At 37.5% G+C, this 21005-nt stretch overlaps 1 protein-coding gene across 4 annotated transcripts in view; it reads right to left on the reverse strand.

Annotated features, from left to right (window-relative positions):
• The window catches only part of STARD13 (StAR related lipid transfer domain containing 13), a 451023-nt gene that overhangs the window by 267675 nt on the left and 162343 nt on the right, over nucleotides 1-21005 (reverse strand). For 3 of the 4 annotated variants that reach the window (XM_072976109.1, XM_072976110.1, XM_072976108.1), the window contains one exon: nucleotides 5282-5315. In XM_072976109.1, coding sequence (XP_072832210.1) covers nucleotides 5282-5315 — 34 coding nt within the window. Of the gene's footprint in view, nucleotides 1-5281; nucleotides 5316-12496; nucleotides 12595-13651; nucleotides 13810-21005 lie in introns of all 4 variants that reach the window. The other variant, XM_072976113.1, reaches the window with a different exon arrangement.

Here is a 21005-nt window from a genome sequence, read left to right on the forward strand (position 1 = left end):
TTCATTAAAATATTGGCAAAAGTAATTTTCCTTGATTTTAAGGATCCTGCCTGAGTCTCTGCCATATTTGCACTCTAAATAGCAGAAATAAAAGTATAATAGAAAATATCCATGCGTTTTGATCTATGTATTATTTGTTTATCCTCTTCCTCACTAACTGTGAGCTCCTTAAGGGAAGACATTGTCTTTTCCTTCTTTGTGTTCATTAGGTAATGAATCCTAATGCCTGCTAAATAAACTTATGACCACATAAAACACAGTGGTTGCTGTTTATGGATGGGCGAGCAGTAGCAACTAGCAACTCCCTGCCCCTCACCCCCAGCCAACTATACCCCTCGGGAAGTATTCATTTAATGAAAGTACATGATCTTGAAAATCAAACAGAACCAGGTTTAAACTCCAACTTAACATTGAGCAACTTAGCCTTTTTGACTCTTGTTTTTCGCTTGTAAAAAGTGAGGACAATACCTCCTATGTTATACAGTTTTTTGATAATTAAGTGAATATTCACAAAGAAGCTATCATAATCTGGCACACAGGAGGCACTCAATAAGCACTGATCCTTCGCATCCTCTAAATATCCCAGACTTTTCCCCTTCAAACTGGGTACTCAGCAGTGTGCCAGGAGGCTCACAAAGCTGCTGGACAAACACAATGGTCCTCCTGTTGCACAATTTTTTTCTGGATGGCACAAAATTATATTAATATAAAACAATTATTCAGGAATTCTAGTCAGCAAATGTTTTTGAGCACCTGCTATACAGCAGCAGTTTGCTGGGTGCAAGGGATAAAACAAATAAGACAGAAAGACAGATGGACAGACAGAAAGAAAGGAAGAGGAAGGAAGGAAGGGAGAAAGAAATTAAGTTTTGACAAGTACTGTGAAGGAAACAAAGAGATTACAGAGATAGATATTAGTTGGGGGAGGAGCCAACCTCTTTAGAGAGAGTGGGCAGAGAAAGGTTTTAAAAGCAGGTGCCATTAAGCTGGATGATGAGGAGACAGCCATGCCAAGAGTTGGGGACAAGTATTAAATGTGGAGGGAATAGCAATGCAAAAGTCAAAACAAATTTCATATTTGTTGGTTTGGCAATTTCCCTGACTTCCTGCTATTTGGGGCTCTTTGATAGATATTTGGGAAGCATTGCCCTGGAGAAGACTTTGAATGCCAGCTGCAAGGGGTAGGAATGGTGAATAAAAACCACTCTCCTTCCCCCATCTGTATTTAAGTGGGCAGCTTGTAAGGGTTATCACTAAATAGTCAGAATAAACTGTTACAACTGAAATATGGAGGAGAGAATGTGGACTACATTTATACAGCTCTTAGGTTTTATGTGGCACTTGCATTTCATGATAGAGATTCATGCAAATTAATATAAAATAAAACCAAGCTTCCTCTTGGCACACTGTGATGTATTCCTTTTGCCTCATGTGGGCATACTGCCACAGAAGGGTAATTGCTTCTCTTTACGTAGCCATAGGAAATCACAATTTTAAAACATATTAAAATTATTTTAAATTTCACCAGTCACATATTTACTGAAAAGCTCTGGTTTCATCGAAGAAATCTTGAGAGAGAATCTAACTTAGGTAAGTTTCTTAAAGGAGAGATAATTTTATCTTCTTTATCTTCCTCTCACTAATACCTTGCACAGTGCCAGGGACATAGTAGATGTTCAACATTATGAATTAAAATGAAGTTATAATTTCCAGTGGGATTGGTGAGGGGCACTGAGAATTTCTCGATCTTGGACATTTGTCACTACAATGAAATTCCAGTGAAATGGAAGGATGTGTACATTCCACAGCATATGCCTTTGTTGATAATCATTGGATTTGGCTGCACTTTTGACTCCGTGCATACTCTGTATCTCTAACACTTGTGAAATTCTTCCTGTGACAGGGCCTTCATATTCTTGATAATAGGCCTAACAAAACTGTAACATGGTGAAGCCGAGGAGGCAGAAAGTAACTACAGTACTTGCAGGAAGGAGGAGTACTTATGGCCACAAAGCTTCTTTCGACACTGTGTTTAAAGGAGCTGTCCCTGTTGACCTGGTGAAATTACGGTGAATAAAAAAATGTAAGCAATTTCTGCAGATGTGACCTTATTTTCCTTAGGGTTTCAAATCATTTTCTAAATAGAAGAGAATTTTTTTACAATCTGGAAGCAAAATGTACATTGTATGAGGACAGTCTATCGGTGCAAGATTCAGAAACTCTTGATAATGAACAACACTGGAATTTGGCCTTGGTCTTCTATTTACAAATTTGAAGAAATAAAAAATATGTACCATGAGAAACTGAATTTAAGGACAGATTAGTCAACCACAGTTAGATGGGTTAGTTTTTAAAGTATGTATCTATTTATGAACATTTATATTCACTTTTTTCACTTTTCAAAAATGAATTAATTTTTCATTCCATTAGAGAAGCCATACCATAATAAGTATCATTTATTTCTATTTTGACTTTTTATCTAATGAAAATCATAGTATGATAGGCATAAACTCAGACAATTTACTCCACTGTTACGATAGGAAATGTTTCTTCCAACACTAGGCTAAAATCTTTTGGTCTCGGTGGACACTTTAAACCCCTTAAAAAAGAGTATGGTTATTTAGTGACACCCTCTTTTAATCTAGTAGTGAAGGTAGCAGCAACGACTGGTCTGTACACCACCTCTTCCTGCCTTGGCTTTTCTGCTCAAGATCATTATTACTTTGAGATCCCCACTTACCCTCTCCAGTGACTGAGACCAGAGGAAAATGTGGTTCAGTCCAATTTAACATAGGAAAGAACCATTAGGAATCATCTTGCAAGGGCAAGCAGTGAGGCTGGGTCACGGTCCATCCTTCGTCTATGTCATGTTACACCTTACATCTCTATATACTGAGTACACTCTTCTATCTGACCTCCATATCACATCTTCGGTAAAACATACAGACGGAAACTCCAATCAAGAAGCAATGATGAGAAGCCAAAATAGAAATGAGGGGAGCTGACTTCACATACTACAAACATCAGTAATGATTATTCAAAATTTAAATTGTGAAAACAATTTAATTTGAAAGATGAGCTTAAAAAAAAGAAAGAGGGCAGATGCAATAGAAAAACTCAAACTTATGGACCATTTTACATTTGCCTGGAAATTTGAATTAGGCTTCAAAAATTCTTCTCTGATCTACATGTGCAGAAAAATTGTTCTCAGACATCCTTCACCAATATTTCCTACTCCCAGAGTGCTTTCCATAAATATTTATATGAAAATTGATTTGACTCTTTTCTAGTTTCTGCTGGCCTGCTTGCCTATTCTTTTTTTTTTTTTTTTCTGTCAAGATGAAACACTAGCTGGCAGAGTGCATGAGCAGCTAAAAATTGAGTCTCTGGTAGACTGAACCTCCACTGCATGATACCTGAATACTTGTAGATAAGCTTCACATCCAATCAGGCACTTTTACACCATATTAGAGCCACCAAAGCTGGACTTCCTCATTAGAGATTTGTTAGAAAAGTACTTGTCAATTCTGGCCAGGAGTTAACCACAGTTGTTTCTTATTTTCTCCCTTGACTGTAGCTTTTATATGATGGAAAATATCCTTTAATTATAACAAGTTGGATATACTTATAATAAAAAGAAAATAAATCTATCACATTCTAGTTATCAAATATCCAGGGGAAATATTTTGTCTAAAACCTTCCCATACTGCTTATTTCTGGAGTGAAGCACATTCTTTGCTGATGTAAATGCAAGAGCAACTCCTTGAGCTCAGGCTGGAATTTTAACAAGAGATTGAAGCACAGAGGGTTCTACTTAAGGCATAATTTACGACTGGGACATAAGATTTTAAAAGAGAGCTTTGTTTATTTCCCACTTAGGTGTCAGGTAGTTAAACGTTATCTGTTGTTAAAATCTCAAATATAAAAGTGGATATGGACAAAATTGTGCATATTTGATGCTACAAGCATTTCATAGAATGGCAGGATCAAATTCTGTTTGGTGATTTTGGTACAGCTGGTGGGCCCAGCACACCCACAAGGACATTTTCATGACACAGTTCCAGCCAGCTGTTTTGCCTGGCGACCCAGTGTAAACATTTCCTTTCAAATCTCACCAGGAGATAGAACAACAGTAGATGACTATATCCCAGAGACCCCCTGCTAATACTAATTTGAACTGAACCTGAGATCTTGAGTTTTTGAATAAGGAACTAAAAAGGTTCTCCAGCAGATTAAATTAAAGAAAAAGAGGTCTTCCAAAATGAAAACAATGATGGTTGCCAATAAAGATAAGGAGAGCACTACAGTATTATTTTTTAGTGGCCCTGTCTGATAAGATTATTTCAAAACAAGCTTTAAAGATATTAACTCAGAAAGGAAGTTTTAATTTTTTCATTGAATTTTCCAGAAACACATTATCTTCAGTGTATGAAGGTTGTACATAACGAATCACACAAAGTTTTTGAAGTGGTTTCCTTCCATGTATAAACATTTAAATGACCACATGAAGTAAGGACAAATGAGAAGATTCAGAATGATGTGTTCACAATAACCGCTCAATAAAGAACTGTTCGAATAAAACAATAGCTGCTAAACAGTTGGTAAGAAGTGGTGGTTCAAGCAGTTGTTAGCTGTTACTTTATGTAGTTATTGAAATAAGAAATTCAACAAATTAAGATATAAAACATTTTGATTTACGCAGAACATTTCCAAATACAGAAACCATATAAATAAAGATTGCTACCTTTTCTCATTGTCGAGAGGACTTACCTTCTAAGCAGTTGTATTGGTGTGGGTACAAGCTTTCATTTAGTTACTACTCTATTGTATATATTTCAAGTATATTTTTCAAACAGCATATATTTCAAGACAAAGTCTGGTTATGCAAAGGAATTTCTTTTTAAAATTTCATTACATTTTTTGAGCTATGCTTCATATATAACAGTATATTAGTCTCAGGTGTGTATAACACAATGATTCAGTATTTGCATAGATTATAAAATGATCACCACAGCAGGTCTAGTTATGCAAAGGAATTTCTGTATGAAAACAACTGTACAAAATGAGAATTAAACCCACAATAAGGCTGCATGAGGACCAGGGAAAAACTAAGCGAACTGATGCAGTCTTTAAGAAGTAGGATTTACTCTGATTTAACATCATACTGTGACTAACACTTATTCAGCAAGACTCATGGCATGCTTGAAATCCACAGTAACTAGGCAAGGCTCTTCAAACAAGTTTTATAAATAGTAAAACAGACTTCATCAAAGAGACTTACCTGCTCTCTCCTTGCTTCGTTTGTCAGAGAGCACCTGTATTAAAAAAAATCACAGTTCTCTTAATGTCTCAAAATTACATTGCTTTCACCAAAAATATCAGTGAGTTTGAAAAAAATCAGATTGTAAAACTAGAATTGAATGGCCTCCAGAAAAGAATGTAAAATGCCAACTAAGGTATTAGGATTGAATGATTTTAGTGCACAAAACTCATTTGGAATAATAAAAGCCATTAAAATACTCATTGACAAGGAAAACACATGAATTTTATTTTTCTTTGACTTATGTAAAGATTTACACTATACTATGTGTCCCTTTAGCAACTAGAAGACTGAAGTCCAATTTTTGTCGTTTATTCCACTACTCTCATGTCACCATCAACCTCCCCAAGTGCCGAAACCAGTCCCTACCTCACTTTCTCTCTCAGTAACATCACAGCAGCCAAGGCAGCTGAGCACTCCTCCCAGCTGAAACTTTATCCTCCTAGGCTTCTGTTCTCCCACACGGTCCCTGCCATCTCTTCTATCTCTCTAGCCGTTCCTTCCCATTTTCTCAGTGGATTCCCTTTCGCCTGTGCCCTACTCACATGATTTCATTTACTTTTGTTTTATTTTGTTTTTCAGACATGGTGCAGGACTGGCTCTTTTCACTTTGCACTTCTTCCAGGGTGATCTCATCTACTTTCCATCTGTATTCTGATAACCTCCAGATTTGTATCTCCAGCCTACGTCTCTTTCCTTGAGCTCCAGGCCAATAGAGGGAACTGTTTATTGGACATCTGTGTTTGGACATTTCACAGACACCTCAAACACCATGTGTCTGAGCTCAACATTATCCACCCTCTCACACACACGCACATCCAGCCCTAAATTTATCCTTTTACTGTGTTCCCATCTTGGTGAAAGGCATCACCATTTTTATGGACTGAATGTGTGTTTCCCTCCCCAAATTCATGTGTTGAAGCTTAATCCTCAATGTGATAGTATTTGGAGGTGGGGCCTTTGGGAGGTAATCTGGTTTGGATGAGGTCATGGGGGTGTGTCCTCCATGATGGGATTGGTGCCCTTATAAGAGGATGAACAGCTCAGAGTTCTCTCTCTGCCATGTGAGGACTCAGTGAGAAAGTGGTCATTTGCAAACCAGGAAATGGGTTTCCATCAGGCACCAGATCTGCCAGTGCCTTGATCTCACACTTCTAGCCTCTAGAGCTGTGAGAAATAAGTATTTGTTGTTTAAGCCACCCAGTCTATGGTGTTTTTGTCATAGCAGCTCCACCTGATGAAAACAATTTTCCACTTTGGTTGCTCAAATCAGAAACCCAAGGATCATTCTTGACGCTTTCTTGTCCTTCCAGTTATATTCTGTTGATACTGTCTCCCAAATCTTGCTTGAGTACATCTGCTCTTTTTCATTTCTACTTCTACCTCCTGGGCAACATTCAGGTCACGCTTAGATAACTGCAATAGCTTTCTAACTTCTAGACTGATTCTAGTCCTATTTCCTCCAATCTATTCATACCCAGTGTGATCTTTCTAAAATATAATTTGATCCTGTCGCTCTTTTAGAGGTTAAGATCATACGTTTAGCAATCAGAAAGGCAGGTTCTGACTGCATGACCTTCAGAAAGCTACCAAATCTCCATGAACTTCATTTTCTCATTAGACAAATGGGGTTTCCTTGAGGAGTAGGTACAATTAATTCACATGATGTGCTGAGCAGCAAGTGTGGCAATACAAGAGACATACAGTAAATATCTGTTGATTATTCTGAAGGAAATTCTCAAGAACAGAGGCTTCCATTTTACTAACTTTTTCCAAGCATCAGGGAAATAATACTCTATGAGAGTCAGGGATGAAAGAGAAAAACTGCTGTTGCAATTAAAGCTTTGCCCTTGATTCCACAGTTCTTCCTGCCCCGTTTTTTCATTCTCTCTTTCTCTCACCCTGACTTATGTCTCTGCACATACACTAGGTGAAATTAAATCCACAATTTAATTTGTGACTGACAATGAGAAGAGTCACTTTTTCCAAGGATATTCACATTTGAAAGAGCACCATCTGACAACAAACACCAAGTCTTGAACCTCTAATAGTAAAACTTGAGACACAGAGGAGGAGAAAGTTCTCTCCACATTTCTCAAGTAATACCAAGTAGGTGACTACTTCCTGTTCTAAAGAGAACTGAACCAACTAGAGTAGTGTATCATATTTAAAGGGTTCTGACTTGATTTGGAAGTAAATTTATTTAATGATTTGGAAGAGTAAGTAGCATAAAATTAGAAAGTCCAAGCAAGTCTCCAAAGAAGACATACAAATGGCTAATAAGCACATTAAAATATGCTCAATATCACTAATTATTAAAATGCAAATCAAAACTACAGTGACGTATCACCTCACACCAGTCAGAATGACCATCATTAAAAAGTTGACAAATGATAAATGCTGGAGAAGGTGTGGAAAAAAGGGAAGCCTCCTACACGGCTGACGGCAATGTAGTTTGGTGCAGCCATTATGGAAAACAGTATGGAGGTTCCTCAAAAGACTGAAAATAGGCTTACCATAAGAGCAGCAATCCCACTCCCGGACATATATCCAGAGGGGAACTTAATTCAAAAAGATACATGCACCCCAATGTTTATAGCAGCTTTATATACAATAGCCAAGAAATGGAAACAACCTAAATGTCCACTGACGGATAGCATGAGATTATAGCCAGCTCCAGAAACATACATAAGGAAGGATGCACTGTGGAGAAGAATGAGGGATAATGTCATTCACTGATGTCAAGGCAGTTAGATTAAAACTTCTCCAGACAATGAACAGGTTATATCTCTGGATATTTTACTATTTATTGAATGTTTAGTCAACACACAGAAACACACATTTCTAGCACTATACTGGGTGTTTGACCCTTTCTCTCTGTTGTATATATGTTTGAGGGCACATAATTATTCAAACTAGAGATTCAGGAACTCTAGAACAGTTAGAATTATCTCATGGATAAATCACAGTAAATTCCTTTGAAGTATGTTTAAGAGTCACTTGCCTCATTTGGTGAGATCTCCCAGGGGTGTTAAGTTTTTAATACTTTTAAAGCCATAGTAATTATAAATCCATGTTCACATAGACAGTCTATGAAAACAATATTTTAGGAATTTCTTCTATGAACATGGATTTAATACACAATCGGTTTTGTAACAAATTTACCCTGATATGTACCCCTGGCCACATTGACAAATATGCAGATTAAATGAACAGGACAACACTAGATAACCATAAAAACATCCCGATAACTTTTTATTGGGAGGCTATAGCCCTTGGGGCTTGTGATGATCAATCAAGTCAATAAATACATTAACTACTATTGTCCATGTGAAACCAAAAAACTGTTCCAACACCTGCTGTTCCTCAAACACAAAGGGCCCATTTGTTCTTAGTGCCCTTGTAGTAAACCTTTAACACCAAAAGCAGCAGATAAAGGCCCTAAGTAAATAAACTCTTGGGAAAATATGTAAGCCATTTTACTATTTGCTCCTTACTTTGAGCAGAATACACCTACTGGTTTCAAACTCAGTAAATTATATTCAGCAGTGACCCTGATTTAAACATTATAGAATAATGTCTAAGCAGCAATGAGCAAATAAGGTTAATCACCAGATTACCATTGGAAAGCTGTTTTCTTTGGACAAACATAAGGGATGTGAGTATTACACACTGATTTTGGCCCAAATAATTTAAGATTGACTGTAACGTAGGTGAATTTATATCTCAAAAAAAACTGTTCCTAATCTCCCTCATGTTAGCTACATAAAAGATCATGCAAAACTATATGTAAAAATGAGAGAGAAAAGCAAATATTTAAAAACATTATGATCTGCAATTCCTGAGTCATTTTCGAGGAGCCCTGCTAAGAGTATCAGTTCATGAAGAAATAAGATGAAAAATTAACATTTCTTAATTGCCATATTAAATTCTCATTACTGACTTTAAATTCAAATTCAAAACATTCCAAGCAGGGCCCTGCAGAGAAGTTTCCAAAACTTTTGATTTCTGCAAAAATCTTATACAGTGGTTCCTACCTAATTGTCAAAGCTATCTCTTCCATGACTCAGGCTGAGAAAAAGGCTGTAGTATCTCTTAGTGGAGATGCAGGGAGAAACAAAAGATAACAGATTTCCTCACAAATTTAACTATCCTATGAAAGCCAACGAAAAAGCTGCTAAAAAGGCTAGAGAGAATGCATAACATAATTTTAAATCTACTCTTTATTTTATTTGATCTTCCCTGATTTCCTTTAGATCTCAGATATAGAAGGTTGTTTTCAGTTGTTTTCAATAAATCTTAAATATAAGAGTCAAATAAAAATCTACTTTTGTGGACTGAAAAATACTTTGATTCAGCTCATGATGTATAAATCTCTATACTTCTAAATTTAAATTTTCATATATGTATGTTAGTATTCATATATTTAAATAGAAGTAGTAAGTAATGCATAATTTCAGACATTTCACCTAAACGCAAAAAATAAAAAAAGGTCTTATGAGTCTAAAATGATGTTATTTAATAAGCCATGGCATTTTAATAAGTATTCTTGACATCTGGTGCTAATAAAAATGATTTTATATTTTATAGTTAACATTTAAAGAAAAAACATAACTGTAGTTTTGCTATTTATCACAGACCACAGATGGCATAGGCCACATTTGGGTGGCTTCATTTCCTTCTTGAATAGTTTATATAAAGAGGCCACTTGTTTTCTCTCTTTCTGTGTATGTTTTACATAAGATTTGGACCAAGTCCCAGAAATGAATAAATGAAAGAAGAAAGGAATGCATCAAATGAAAATGAAGTTTCTTAATAACAAAACTGATTATAGAATTTTCCTGGATCAAGTTTAGTTAATAAAATTCATTCTAAAACAATGATCCAAGGAATTTGCATCTGGATAAATATTTGAAATAAGTTTTCCAGAACTGTGAAAAGCCATAAGAACCTAAAAATTTCCATCTTTTGAAAAACTACATTTTCTCTAGGCCAGTTTGACTAATCCTTTGATTCAGGACAGATTTTGCAAGGAGCCTGTATGGGAGCAGCTGCTGAGTATAATGCTGTAGAGACAGCCAGACTGGTCTGGAGGTATCCAGATGCTCTCCTTGTCTCTGGACCATGAAGCTGGAATACAGGTCTTCTTGTCCTGCTTTCTCAGACTTCCTATGTTACTCCCTGTAGATCTTGTGCTGAGTGCCCTGCTCCAACTTGGGTATTAAACTCGGGCTGTCCCCTGACTCTGACTGACCCCAACACACCAGCTCCAGACCCTTTCCTCTAGATGTCACTGCTCATCTGGAGGCATCAATGCAACAGTATAAAACATATATCATATATATTTTCATTACATTTTGTTAGAAGAATTGAAAATCAACGGCTAACCTATACAAGCATTTACCAGATAGTAATAACAGAAATATTACACTGAGACACTCAAAGTGACAAAGGCTCTAAACGCAAAGCCAATGTATTAATCTATGAGAAATAGGAGTGTGAATTAATTAGCTCAAAATCAAACATGTTTTTCTTCTTATTTAGTTCAGAATTCTTTAATAACCATGCAACGTGTTTGGTTTCATGATTTAAATACGAATTTCATAGTCCAGTAACAATATTACAGGCCTAGTAAACAACACCTCCAATATCTTGATCTGGCTATTTAGCTTTGCAAGAGGCCTAATCCACCCTAAAATAACTGGTAAAAGTAAAGGACTCTAGGATTTGATAATCTAGAAAGGTAGATAAGACATATATACATAAGCCAACCAGAAAGCTATTCAATGAAGAATTTATTATGATACAGAATTAACTGATTTAGATAAGTGCAATTAACATTTGAGAATACTTTAAAGATAGTAGTGAAAGAATTTATACTATCTTTGGGTGTGCTATTGAAAATCCAGCTGAATTAGGATGAAATTGAGTTCTCTACTCTGAATGAGATCACAGGCTAGAGCAGAAGACAGTCTCATAATGAAAAAGGTGGCTCTTGGGAACAAGTACACCGATAAAGAGAGGTATATATAAAGGCAGAGAAAGGAGTAGTGGGCCTCATGAAGAGAATCAGAGAAGTGATATTTAAGATTGCTCCTAATGAATAATCTCATTGGGAAAACAAGAGGGAGAGTGGAATTCCAGAGAGAAGAAACAACATGGACAAAGGAAATGGGCAGGGGAAAGTATGAGTCTTTGGGGAAATGCTGTAGATCAGTTATAGAAAAGGGTGTAAAATGATGGGGTTAGAAAGATAACAATGGGCTGGATAATAAAGGATCTTGTATACTATGCTAAGGAGTTGGGAATGACTCCTACGGGTGCTAAGGACTCTAAAATTTAGGCTTTGTAATAGTAATCAGAAGCAACATGAGGCATCGATTGAGCGGGGAGAGTTTGGACACGAATCAGGGGCTTGTTATAGTAGCCCAGGACCTGCAGAAACATAAGTACTTGAATAGATTATATGTGAGGACGTGGTCATTATGAGTCATATTTAGGAGGAGATTGAGAGCAGGAGGAGAAAGAGGGAGGGAAGAGGTGACTTGGACAGTTTTGGCTTAGGCAACCTGGTCTGTGGAGGCGTCACATTGATGAAGATAAGCAACAGGGGAGGTGGCGAGAGGTTTAGAGTAAAGGTAAGAAATCCTACTTTTAGACACACTGTGTTTGAAGAGACTGTGGGACACCCAGTCGGGGCTTTATGAAGAAGCTGGAGTACTGGAAAGTGGTCTGGACTGAATGAGTATGGAGTATTAGTGAGAATTCCAGCCCTGAAAGAGGATGAGCTTGTTAGGGGAAGGTGTGATTAGACCAAGAATAAGAGAGACAAAGACAGAAGCATTGTAATAGGCTGAAGGAAATGGCTGAGGAAAAGTAGCCAGAGAAGAAAGTGAGAGACTACATGACAAAAAAGGGGAAGATTTTCACCAGGAGTAGGTTAATAGAAAAAGACTGAAAATTGACAACTCCCAAGATACCTAAATTTGGTAATTATGAAGTCACCTTGGCCAAAGCCAGAGGATAGACATTTGACAGGGTAAATTAAGGAATACATGGGAAATAAAGTAATCTAATCTCAGAGGCTTGACCTAGAAAGGTTGAAGGATGCAAAAGTGCTAGACCTAGGAGGAAGTTTGATGGAGGGCTTTTGTATATGTGAAGAGATTTCAATACCTTCCGGGTCTGAGGAGAAGGAACTCAGAGAAGATTCCAGAGCTGCAGCTACGAGGGAGCAGGGATCCTGAGGAGGCATGGACCCAGGAGCTCAGAGCCTGATGGGGAAGAAGATAAGGAGGGTGGGTACTGATGGCTTGGCTGAGGTGGACAAAAAGGGTGACAGAGTTAGGGCAGGGAGTGGTGACAGAAAGTAGGGGGCATACACCTGGGGGCCTCCAGGTTTGGGAGCAGGGCATGAAGGCCAGGATGAGGGAGGTCTGGAGCTGAAGAGGGGTAAAGATGTTTACCAGCTGAGAAGCAACACAGTGTTTCCTTCTTGTAGTTCTCAGACTACAGTCTCTTACTCAAATATATTTATACTTTATATAAATATAAAACCATTCACTGGTTATTTCACAAACTCATCTCTCTCCTCAAGCAAATTGTGAGTACTGGAACATTAAGACCTGCCTCTGTTTCTTTTAAGGCACTGTGGTATATCAGAAAGAGCTGGGGGGCTGGGGTAGGCACATTGAATTTAAGTCTTGAATCCACTTCTGACTAGTTACGTGATTTTAGGCAACTTTTCTCACCTGTCTGAGATTTAAGTTTCCTTACATGTAAAATGGAGATAGTAATATAGGCCTCATAAGAATGCAAAGATTCAATTAAAAAAATTGTGTACCATCTTTCTTCCATAGCATCCATGACCAGATTAGGCTCAATGTACTTAATTTTCGCCTTCTAAGTAAACAAGTAACCTGGAACACCTATACACATCTACATAAAAATATCCTTCTTTCCAACTACTATATTCAGCTGCATCTCTAACTTTAAACATACTGCCCACCATTAAAGAAGGTATGGAAAAGAAGCCATTCTATCACACCCGAATTCCATCTTTCAGTGATCATACCTTCCTCCTCACTGTTAGGTGTGCTTAAGAAATCCAAATCAAGGGTTTGGCTTGGCTCTTACCACATGGCAGGCTTCCTTGGGCAACATACTCCCAGGTTTGACTGCCTCCTAGGCCTATTTGCCTTGGCTTTCAGGTTTGTTTTTATAGACCAGTCCTGCCAGCTTTTAAGATTATACAAGATTATAGTGGCATATTTTATTTAATGCTTCATTTTCTTTGTAAGAGTGGTTTTGGGTTTTAAAAAAACAAAATACCTTGTAAGTCTGATGACTTGTTCAGCTGAATATAGGCCAACAGAGAAGAATTGGGTCACCAAGTTCTGGACACACAACCCGGGAAAATGTCAGGAGTTGGATGGTCTACTCCTCCGTCTGGCCCCAGCTCAAGTAACTTCCTGAATGAATCCTAAGTGCTTTAAGAAATAAAAATCACTCTTAAGAACATGTTTTCTTCTGGGTATGGAAGAAACACTGATGATACTGGCTTTTAGGGAGCATCCTTTTCGTTTTGAATTTGAAAGCCACAGAAGAGTCAATAGTTTAAGGAAATGCCAATAAGAGATGAAGTATAGGAGATAATAATATAGTATCACTGCTTTTATCTGTGTTGTTGGAGGTTTGGGACTTTGCAACTGTCTACAAAATATAATTTAACATTGTCTTCAGACAAAAAAAAAAACGCTTGTATAAACAATTTGCTGCGTGCTATAATTTGAAAAAGAAAAGTATTTCCCCAAAATGAGGAATTAAAAAAAAAGGTGGGGGTGGTAGTATTTTCAGTCCAGCTCTTTGGTCCTCAACAGCAGAAAAAACAATGGCCTGAACTTGTCTTGGTTCTCTGCTCCTGCCAACCTCTGCATAAAGGTGCTGATGAGTAGTGAAAAGGATAAAAGGAATGTAGCAGGAAGAAGAAACTCAAAAAGCAAGGCTGATGAGTTTATGATGTGAAACCCACAAGCTAAACAGACAGTCCCTGAACAACTGAAAGATTATTTTTTTTCCCCTTGTGTTTAGTTAATGTCTTTTCTCCTAACTCAAACGGCTTCCGACTTACGGAGGCTGTAAATGTACTGGTGGGATCTTCTGCTTAGAGAGCTACAGCTCCTCTAGATCCACCGTCTCCTTGGTGTTGAGGACATACTTCCTGCAGGCTGCTCCCACCCAGTGGGTGAGGTTGGTGGGGGTAATGATACACCCTTTCTAGCCAAAGGCAGGACACTCTGTATGGATGACTTTGTTCTAAGACTTCCCACTGGTCTGGCCAGACCTTTCTTGGAACTGCACTGTGGTCTGCACCTCCTCCTTCCCTCTCTCTTCCCACGGGGGTCAGACCTCCAACACAGTAGTTTCTCTGCTCCCTTTCTCAATAAAGCCTTTGCATATCTTATCCTACCACGGCATCTGCCTCTTGGCAGACATGAAATAAAATATTCATCTACTATCTTATTTTTGCTTCATGGTCATAAGCAGGTATTTATTTGCAGAAAAACCGAAACCAAGAAAGATTTAATAAACTTCCAAAAGAGATATAATAACTCAATAACCTATCTCACTCCATCTTAGGGGCTGAGGCTCCTGATTCCCCAGGGTCTTTCTAAATATTTATTGAATGCCTCCTATATGCCTGGCTCTGGACCTTATCTTAAGAATAAAGGGCACCTATTGAGTGACATGCTCAGATTTGTGATATAATAAGATCTTCCTGCTTCAAAGTGGAGAAAGAATTAAAGGGGAACAAGGCTGGATGAGAGGAGGCCAGTTTGGAGGCTGGTGCAGTCACCAAACAAGAGATAATGGTAGCATGTGTGAGAATAGTCCTGGTGTAGAAAAAAGAGGTGGGAAAATATTTAGCAGGGAAAATTGAGAAGATTTTATATATATAAGCATATATTTTACTCTGGACTGAGCCCTGGGCTACACTCTGGGAAGACAGGGAATGACAGACACATTTCAACTGTCCAGAAACATTTGACTGACTTCCATTCACAGATGTGTGTAAAGGAACTTTTTACTTTATGCCAGTCCCTTAAAGTCCAGAGACATAATGGAAAACAGGTGGGGAAAAAAAATAACCCTCCACACCAGTAAAACAAGAAAGTGGCCATGTGCCGAAACCACAGACTATGACATGCAGAAGTCAGTTACAGTGGGAAGCTCTGCCAGAACCAGGCACGAAGAGCAGCGTCAAAGCTCAGACTCTGAGCAGGATGCAGACTTCTCCAAAACTGTATCACAATAGTGGACGGTCTGGCCTGTGATCCTCTGATTAGAACAATCAGTACGAGGAGAGTTTGGGGAAAGTGGGTGGGGGCTTGCGTGAGGTGTCGAACTGACATATCCGAGTCTGGATTTTGGGCCCCATTCTTTCGCCTGGAAGGGCCCCTCTGAGCAGTGAACTGCCTGCCCATATTTATTATTTGTTTTAATCTTGCAATTTTTCCCCATTTTTACAGGTTTATTGATGTATAAGTGACATAGAATAAACCGCAAGGATTTAAAGCATACAATTTGGTAAATTTGGACATGTGAATATACTCATGAAACCATCATCACAATCAAGATACTAAACGCATCTGCCCTCCAGACGTTTCCTCGTGCCCCTTTGTAATCATCATTCCCACCCTTTCTTGCCTCCCACCTCCAGTCACAGACAACCAATGATCTGCCTAATCCCACTATGGATTAGTCTGAATTCTTAAGTTTCATATAAATGGAATCTTGCATAATTATTTTTTCTGGCTTGTTTCACTTAATGTAATACATTTGAGATTCATCCACATTGTTTCATACATCAATAGTTTGTTCCTTTTTATTGCTGAGTAGTATTCCATTGAAAAGAGATACTATAATTTGTTATTCATTCTTCTATTGATGGACATTTAGATTGTTTGCAGTTTGGGGCTACATAAATAAAGCTGTTATGAACATTTGTGTACAATTCTTTGTATGGATATTTTCTTTCAGTGGAATGATGAAATTATAATGATAGGTGATGTTTAACTTTTTAAGAACTGCCAAGCTGTTCTCCAAAGTGTTGTGTCATTTTACATTCCCACCTGCATTGTATAAAAGTTCCAGTTAATCCACTTCCTTGCTAACACGTGGGATGGCCAGTCTTGTTTAATTTTAGCCAATTATAATAGGTGTGTAATGGTATTTAATTTTTTGTGGTTTTAATTTTCATTTCCCCTCAAAAAGAACAATGCTATGTTGCTTTTTCATGTGCTTATTTGCCATCTGCATACTTACTTTGATGAAATGTCTTTCAAATCATTTACCCATTTTTTAAATGGTTGATCATTTTCTCATTATTGCATTTTTCAGAGCTCTTCATGTATTCTGGCTATAAGTCCTTTATCAGGTAAGTGATTCTGAAGATTTTCTTTCAGTCCATGGCTTATCTTTTCATTCTCTTAGTAGTGTCTTTTGAAGAGACATTCTTAATATTGAAAATGTCCAGTTTTGTAATAAATTATTTTTGGTGTCAATCTAAGAGGCATTTGCCTTACCCAAGGTCATAAAGATTTTTTCTCTGTGTTTTATGCTAAAAGTTTTATAGTTTTGAATTTACATTTGTCTATGATCCCTTTTGAGATAATTTTTGTAAGTGGTGAGAAGTCTGGACCAAGGTTCATTTTTATTTTGCGTATGAGTGTCCAATCATCTCAGCACCATTTGCTGAAGAGACTGTCTTTTCTCCATCGAATTGCCTTTGCCCCTTTGTCTGTCTTCTTTTGCATTACTTAATATTTTTATGATGTCATTTTATCTCCTTAGTTGGTTTATAAGCTGTACCTCTGACTTTTGTTGTCATTGTTGACTAGATTCTTAGTTCTTGCTTTGGGTTTTACAATTTATAGCTCTGACTGTCGGTCTGCCTTCCAGCAGTGTCACACCACGTCATGTATATAAAACCTACAACACACACGCCGATTTTCCTCCTCCTTTTGGTTACATACATTTTACTTCCACATCTGCATTTGGGTCGCTTCCAAGTTTTAGCAATTTTGAATAAAGCTGTTTTAAATATTCAGGTGCAAGTTTTGGTGGGACATACATTTTTTATCCCTTTGGGTAAATATCAAGGAGCCCAATTGCTGGGTCATATAAGAGTATGTTTAGTTTTGCAAAAAAAAAAAACTGTCAAGCTGCCTTTCAAGTGGCTGTACCATTTTCCATTCTCACGAACAATGAATAAAGGCTCCACTTCTCCACCAGCATTTTCTGTTGTCAGTGTTTTGCATTGTGGCCATGCTAATAGGCATGTAGTGGTACATGATTGTTTTAATTTGGATTTCCCTGATGACATATGATGTAGAGCATTTTCATATGCCTTTTTGACATCTGTATATCTTCTTTGGGGAGATGTGCTTTATCTCCCTCCCCCTGAACTCTTCCTTGTGTGTTTCATTTTGGATCGTTTTTATGTCTTCAGCTTCACTCACTGATCTTTTCCTCTGTAGTGTCTCAACTGCTATTAGTTCCATGCAGTGCATTTATTTTTACCTCAGACATTCATTTCTAGAAGTTCATTTCGGATTTTTTTTTTTTAGAATCTTTTATGTCTCTACTTAACATGCTCAATCTTTCTTCTAGCTTCTTAACACACGCAATGTGGTTGTAATAGAAGTTTTAATGTCCTTGTCTCAGAATTCTATCATCTGTGACATTTCTGGGTCTGTTTCTGTTTATTAATGTTTCTCCTCATTGTGAGTCATATTTTCCTGCCTCTTTGCATCCTTGGTAATTTTTAATTGGATACCAGTCTTTGTAAATTTTTCCCTGTTGAGTGCTGAATATTTTTGTATTCCTATAACTATTCTTTAACTTTGTTCTGGAATGCAGCTAGATTAGCTCATTTTAAAGCTTTGTTATGTGGCATCAGAGCAGCCTTTTATCCTAGGGTTAATTTTTCCCCACCTTAAGCAATTCCCTTTGAGTGCCCTATTCAATGTCCTGTGAATTACAAGGTTTTTGTCTATGGATGACGAGAGCACAAACTATTCTCAGCCCCAGGCAAACTCTGGGAGTGCTACTTCTAATCATTTCTGATGGTTCTTTCCCTGTTTGGGTAGTTTCTTCACTTGCATGTGCTGACTGGTACTCAGCTGCAGATTTGGGAAAACTCTCTACAGCTCTCTGGAGCTTTCTTTCTGTGTAGTTCTCTGTGGTCTGCCTTGAATTCTAGCTGATCCAACCTCCCTGCAGTCCCAACATTGTCTGAGTCAGGGAGACAGTCAAGCTCCTCTTGGATCACAGCCCCCTTCCTGCATCACAGCCTAGAGATTTTCCTCAGGCAATAAGCTGCGGTAATGATAAAGGTCACCTTGTTTGTTTCTCCTTTTCCAGGGTTCACTGTCCTGTGCTGCCTGATGTCCAACGTCTGAAGATCTTTGTTTTATATGTTTCATCTGTTTCTCCAGTTGCTTCAGGCAGGAGGGTCTATCTAGCTCCTGTTGTTCTCTTATCTGGAAGTGGGAGTCCCAAATTGTTTTTGTGAAACTGTTTTCTATCTATCACCCATCTATCTGTCAAGAGATTAATGGAATGAAGGTCAACAATGTTAACAAAGGTTGTCTCTAGATCATGGGATTGGGATGATATGTTACGTCCTTCTTTGTGCCTTTCTGTTTCTTAATTTTTCATGCTGACAGTATATCACATTTACTTTAAAAAATAACCCATGGCTCCTTTCTCTAATAGAGCATTTCGTATGTCAAACTTTTTTTTTAAAAAGGCATTAACAAGTATTTTTTCCTTAAAGCATCATGCAGAATAAACATTTTTAAAAATAGTGAAGAAAAAGAACAATATCTCTTTTGCTCTAAGCCAAAGTTGTCAATTCTATACTTTAAAATTGTGTTCTCTTACCCAAAATCTTGGAAATTTTAAGCCTGCTTAAGGACATAAATGTGTCTGATAACCAGTTGCTTCAGGCAGGAGGGTATATCTCGCTCCTGTTGTTCTCTTATCTGGAAGTGGGAGTCCCAAATTGTTTTTGTGAAACTGTTTTCTATCTATCACCCATCTATCTGTCAAGAGATACTACCAGCAATGAAAAGGAATAAACTGTCAATAAATACATGCATCCCCAAATTGTTAGACTGACTGAAAGAAACCAGACAAAAAGAGCACATATTGCACAATTTCACATTTGTAAGATTGTGATGGAATATTTGAATTTGCAATACTGGTTTCTGTTTCTGTTTGTCGGTGTTTGAGTGGGGATGACAGTAATGAAGGAAGGATGACAGAGGGGCTGAAGAAACTTTGGTGTGATGGATATGGTTGTTATCTTGGTTACGGGAAGGTGTCCTTGGGGTATACATATGTTAACGCTTATCAATTTGTATATTTTAAATATGTGCAGTTTATTGGATGTTAATTATACCTCAATAATGCTGATTACAAAAACCATTTATTTAAAATTTTTTGTAAGTCTGTGACATAAATCTCCTGCAAATCAGACAGGAGAGGAAATTAGGATATATTGAGCACCTGCTCTGTGCTAGACAGTGCTAGGAGCTTGTACTAGGTTTTGTCATCTAATCTTCACGCCAGCCAGGTGAAACCGGTACTACAATTCCCATGATTTGCAAATGAGGAAACACAGGCTCAGGGAGATTAAGAGGCCCTCAGTGGGAACACTGACATTTGAATTAAGTCTTATTTCAGAGTTTTGCCTTTTTACAGCGGTATGGACCCCTCAGCCTATTAGGAATCCTAAGTATTATTTATACACGTAATTTTGTAATAATATTCTTGCTTATTATTCTTTTAATCAAGTTAGGTTATAAATTAGGCTTTTTATCCTAGATGATTTTTACAAACTACTCAAGATTGAGATGAAATATTTGAATTTGTAATACTGGTTTTTTGTTTGTTTCTGTTTGTCATGATATGCATGTTTTATATAAAATTGTAAAACTTAAGACAGATACACTTTGTAGAATGGCAAGTAGAATCAGAAATAAATACATCATTTAGAGAACGTAACACGTCTATCCTCTGTTAAAATCCAGAATAGTTTGATCAGCAGCAATCTCCACGCAATTTTCTTTGTCATAAAATAGAACTACATGTTTTTCTCTTTGATTTTTCTCTTTGTATTGTAAACACACAACCAACAGAAAAAAGACACAAACTTGAACTTCTCTCTATATTAATACTTTCCAGCCTGCCTCCCACGCTTCTCTTTCACAAACCCAGACTGGGCAGACACAGTCTGTTCCATCACCCATTTCTCTAGCCAAATATTCTGCCTTTTGCCTCTGAATTTGTATTTATATTACTCTTTCTTCCTGGAATGAAATCCACCTTAAAAACTTCAACATTCTTTAAAGATTTGTTTAATATCTCCTTCAGCCTGGTGTCTCCTGTTCATCCTGACCAGAAATGATAAGTTCCCTCTTCCCAATCCTTGCAATATTTATTGTCTGTACCATTCACTTAACCCTTAGAGATCACATAGCTCCTTATCAGTCTAGACAATACTTTCACTCTTTAGCATTTTATATTATTGGGGGCAGGAGTCCTGTCATGTACATCTTTGCCTCTCAAAGTGCTCATTTGAGAGTATCTTACTCTTGGTAAATAGTCAATACATATT

The sequence above is a fragment of the Vicugna pacos genome, chromosome 14, assembly GCF_048564905.1.
Source record: "Vicugna pacos chromosome 14, VicPac4, whole genome shotgun sequence".
Classification (NCBI taxonomy): Eukaryota; Metazoa; Chordata; class Mammalia; order Artiodactyla; family Camelidae; genus Vicugna; species Vicugna pacos.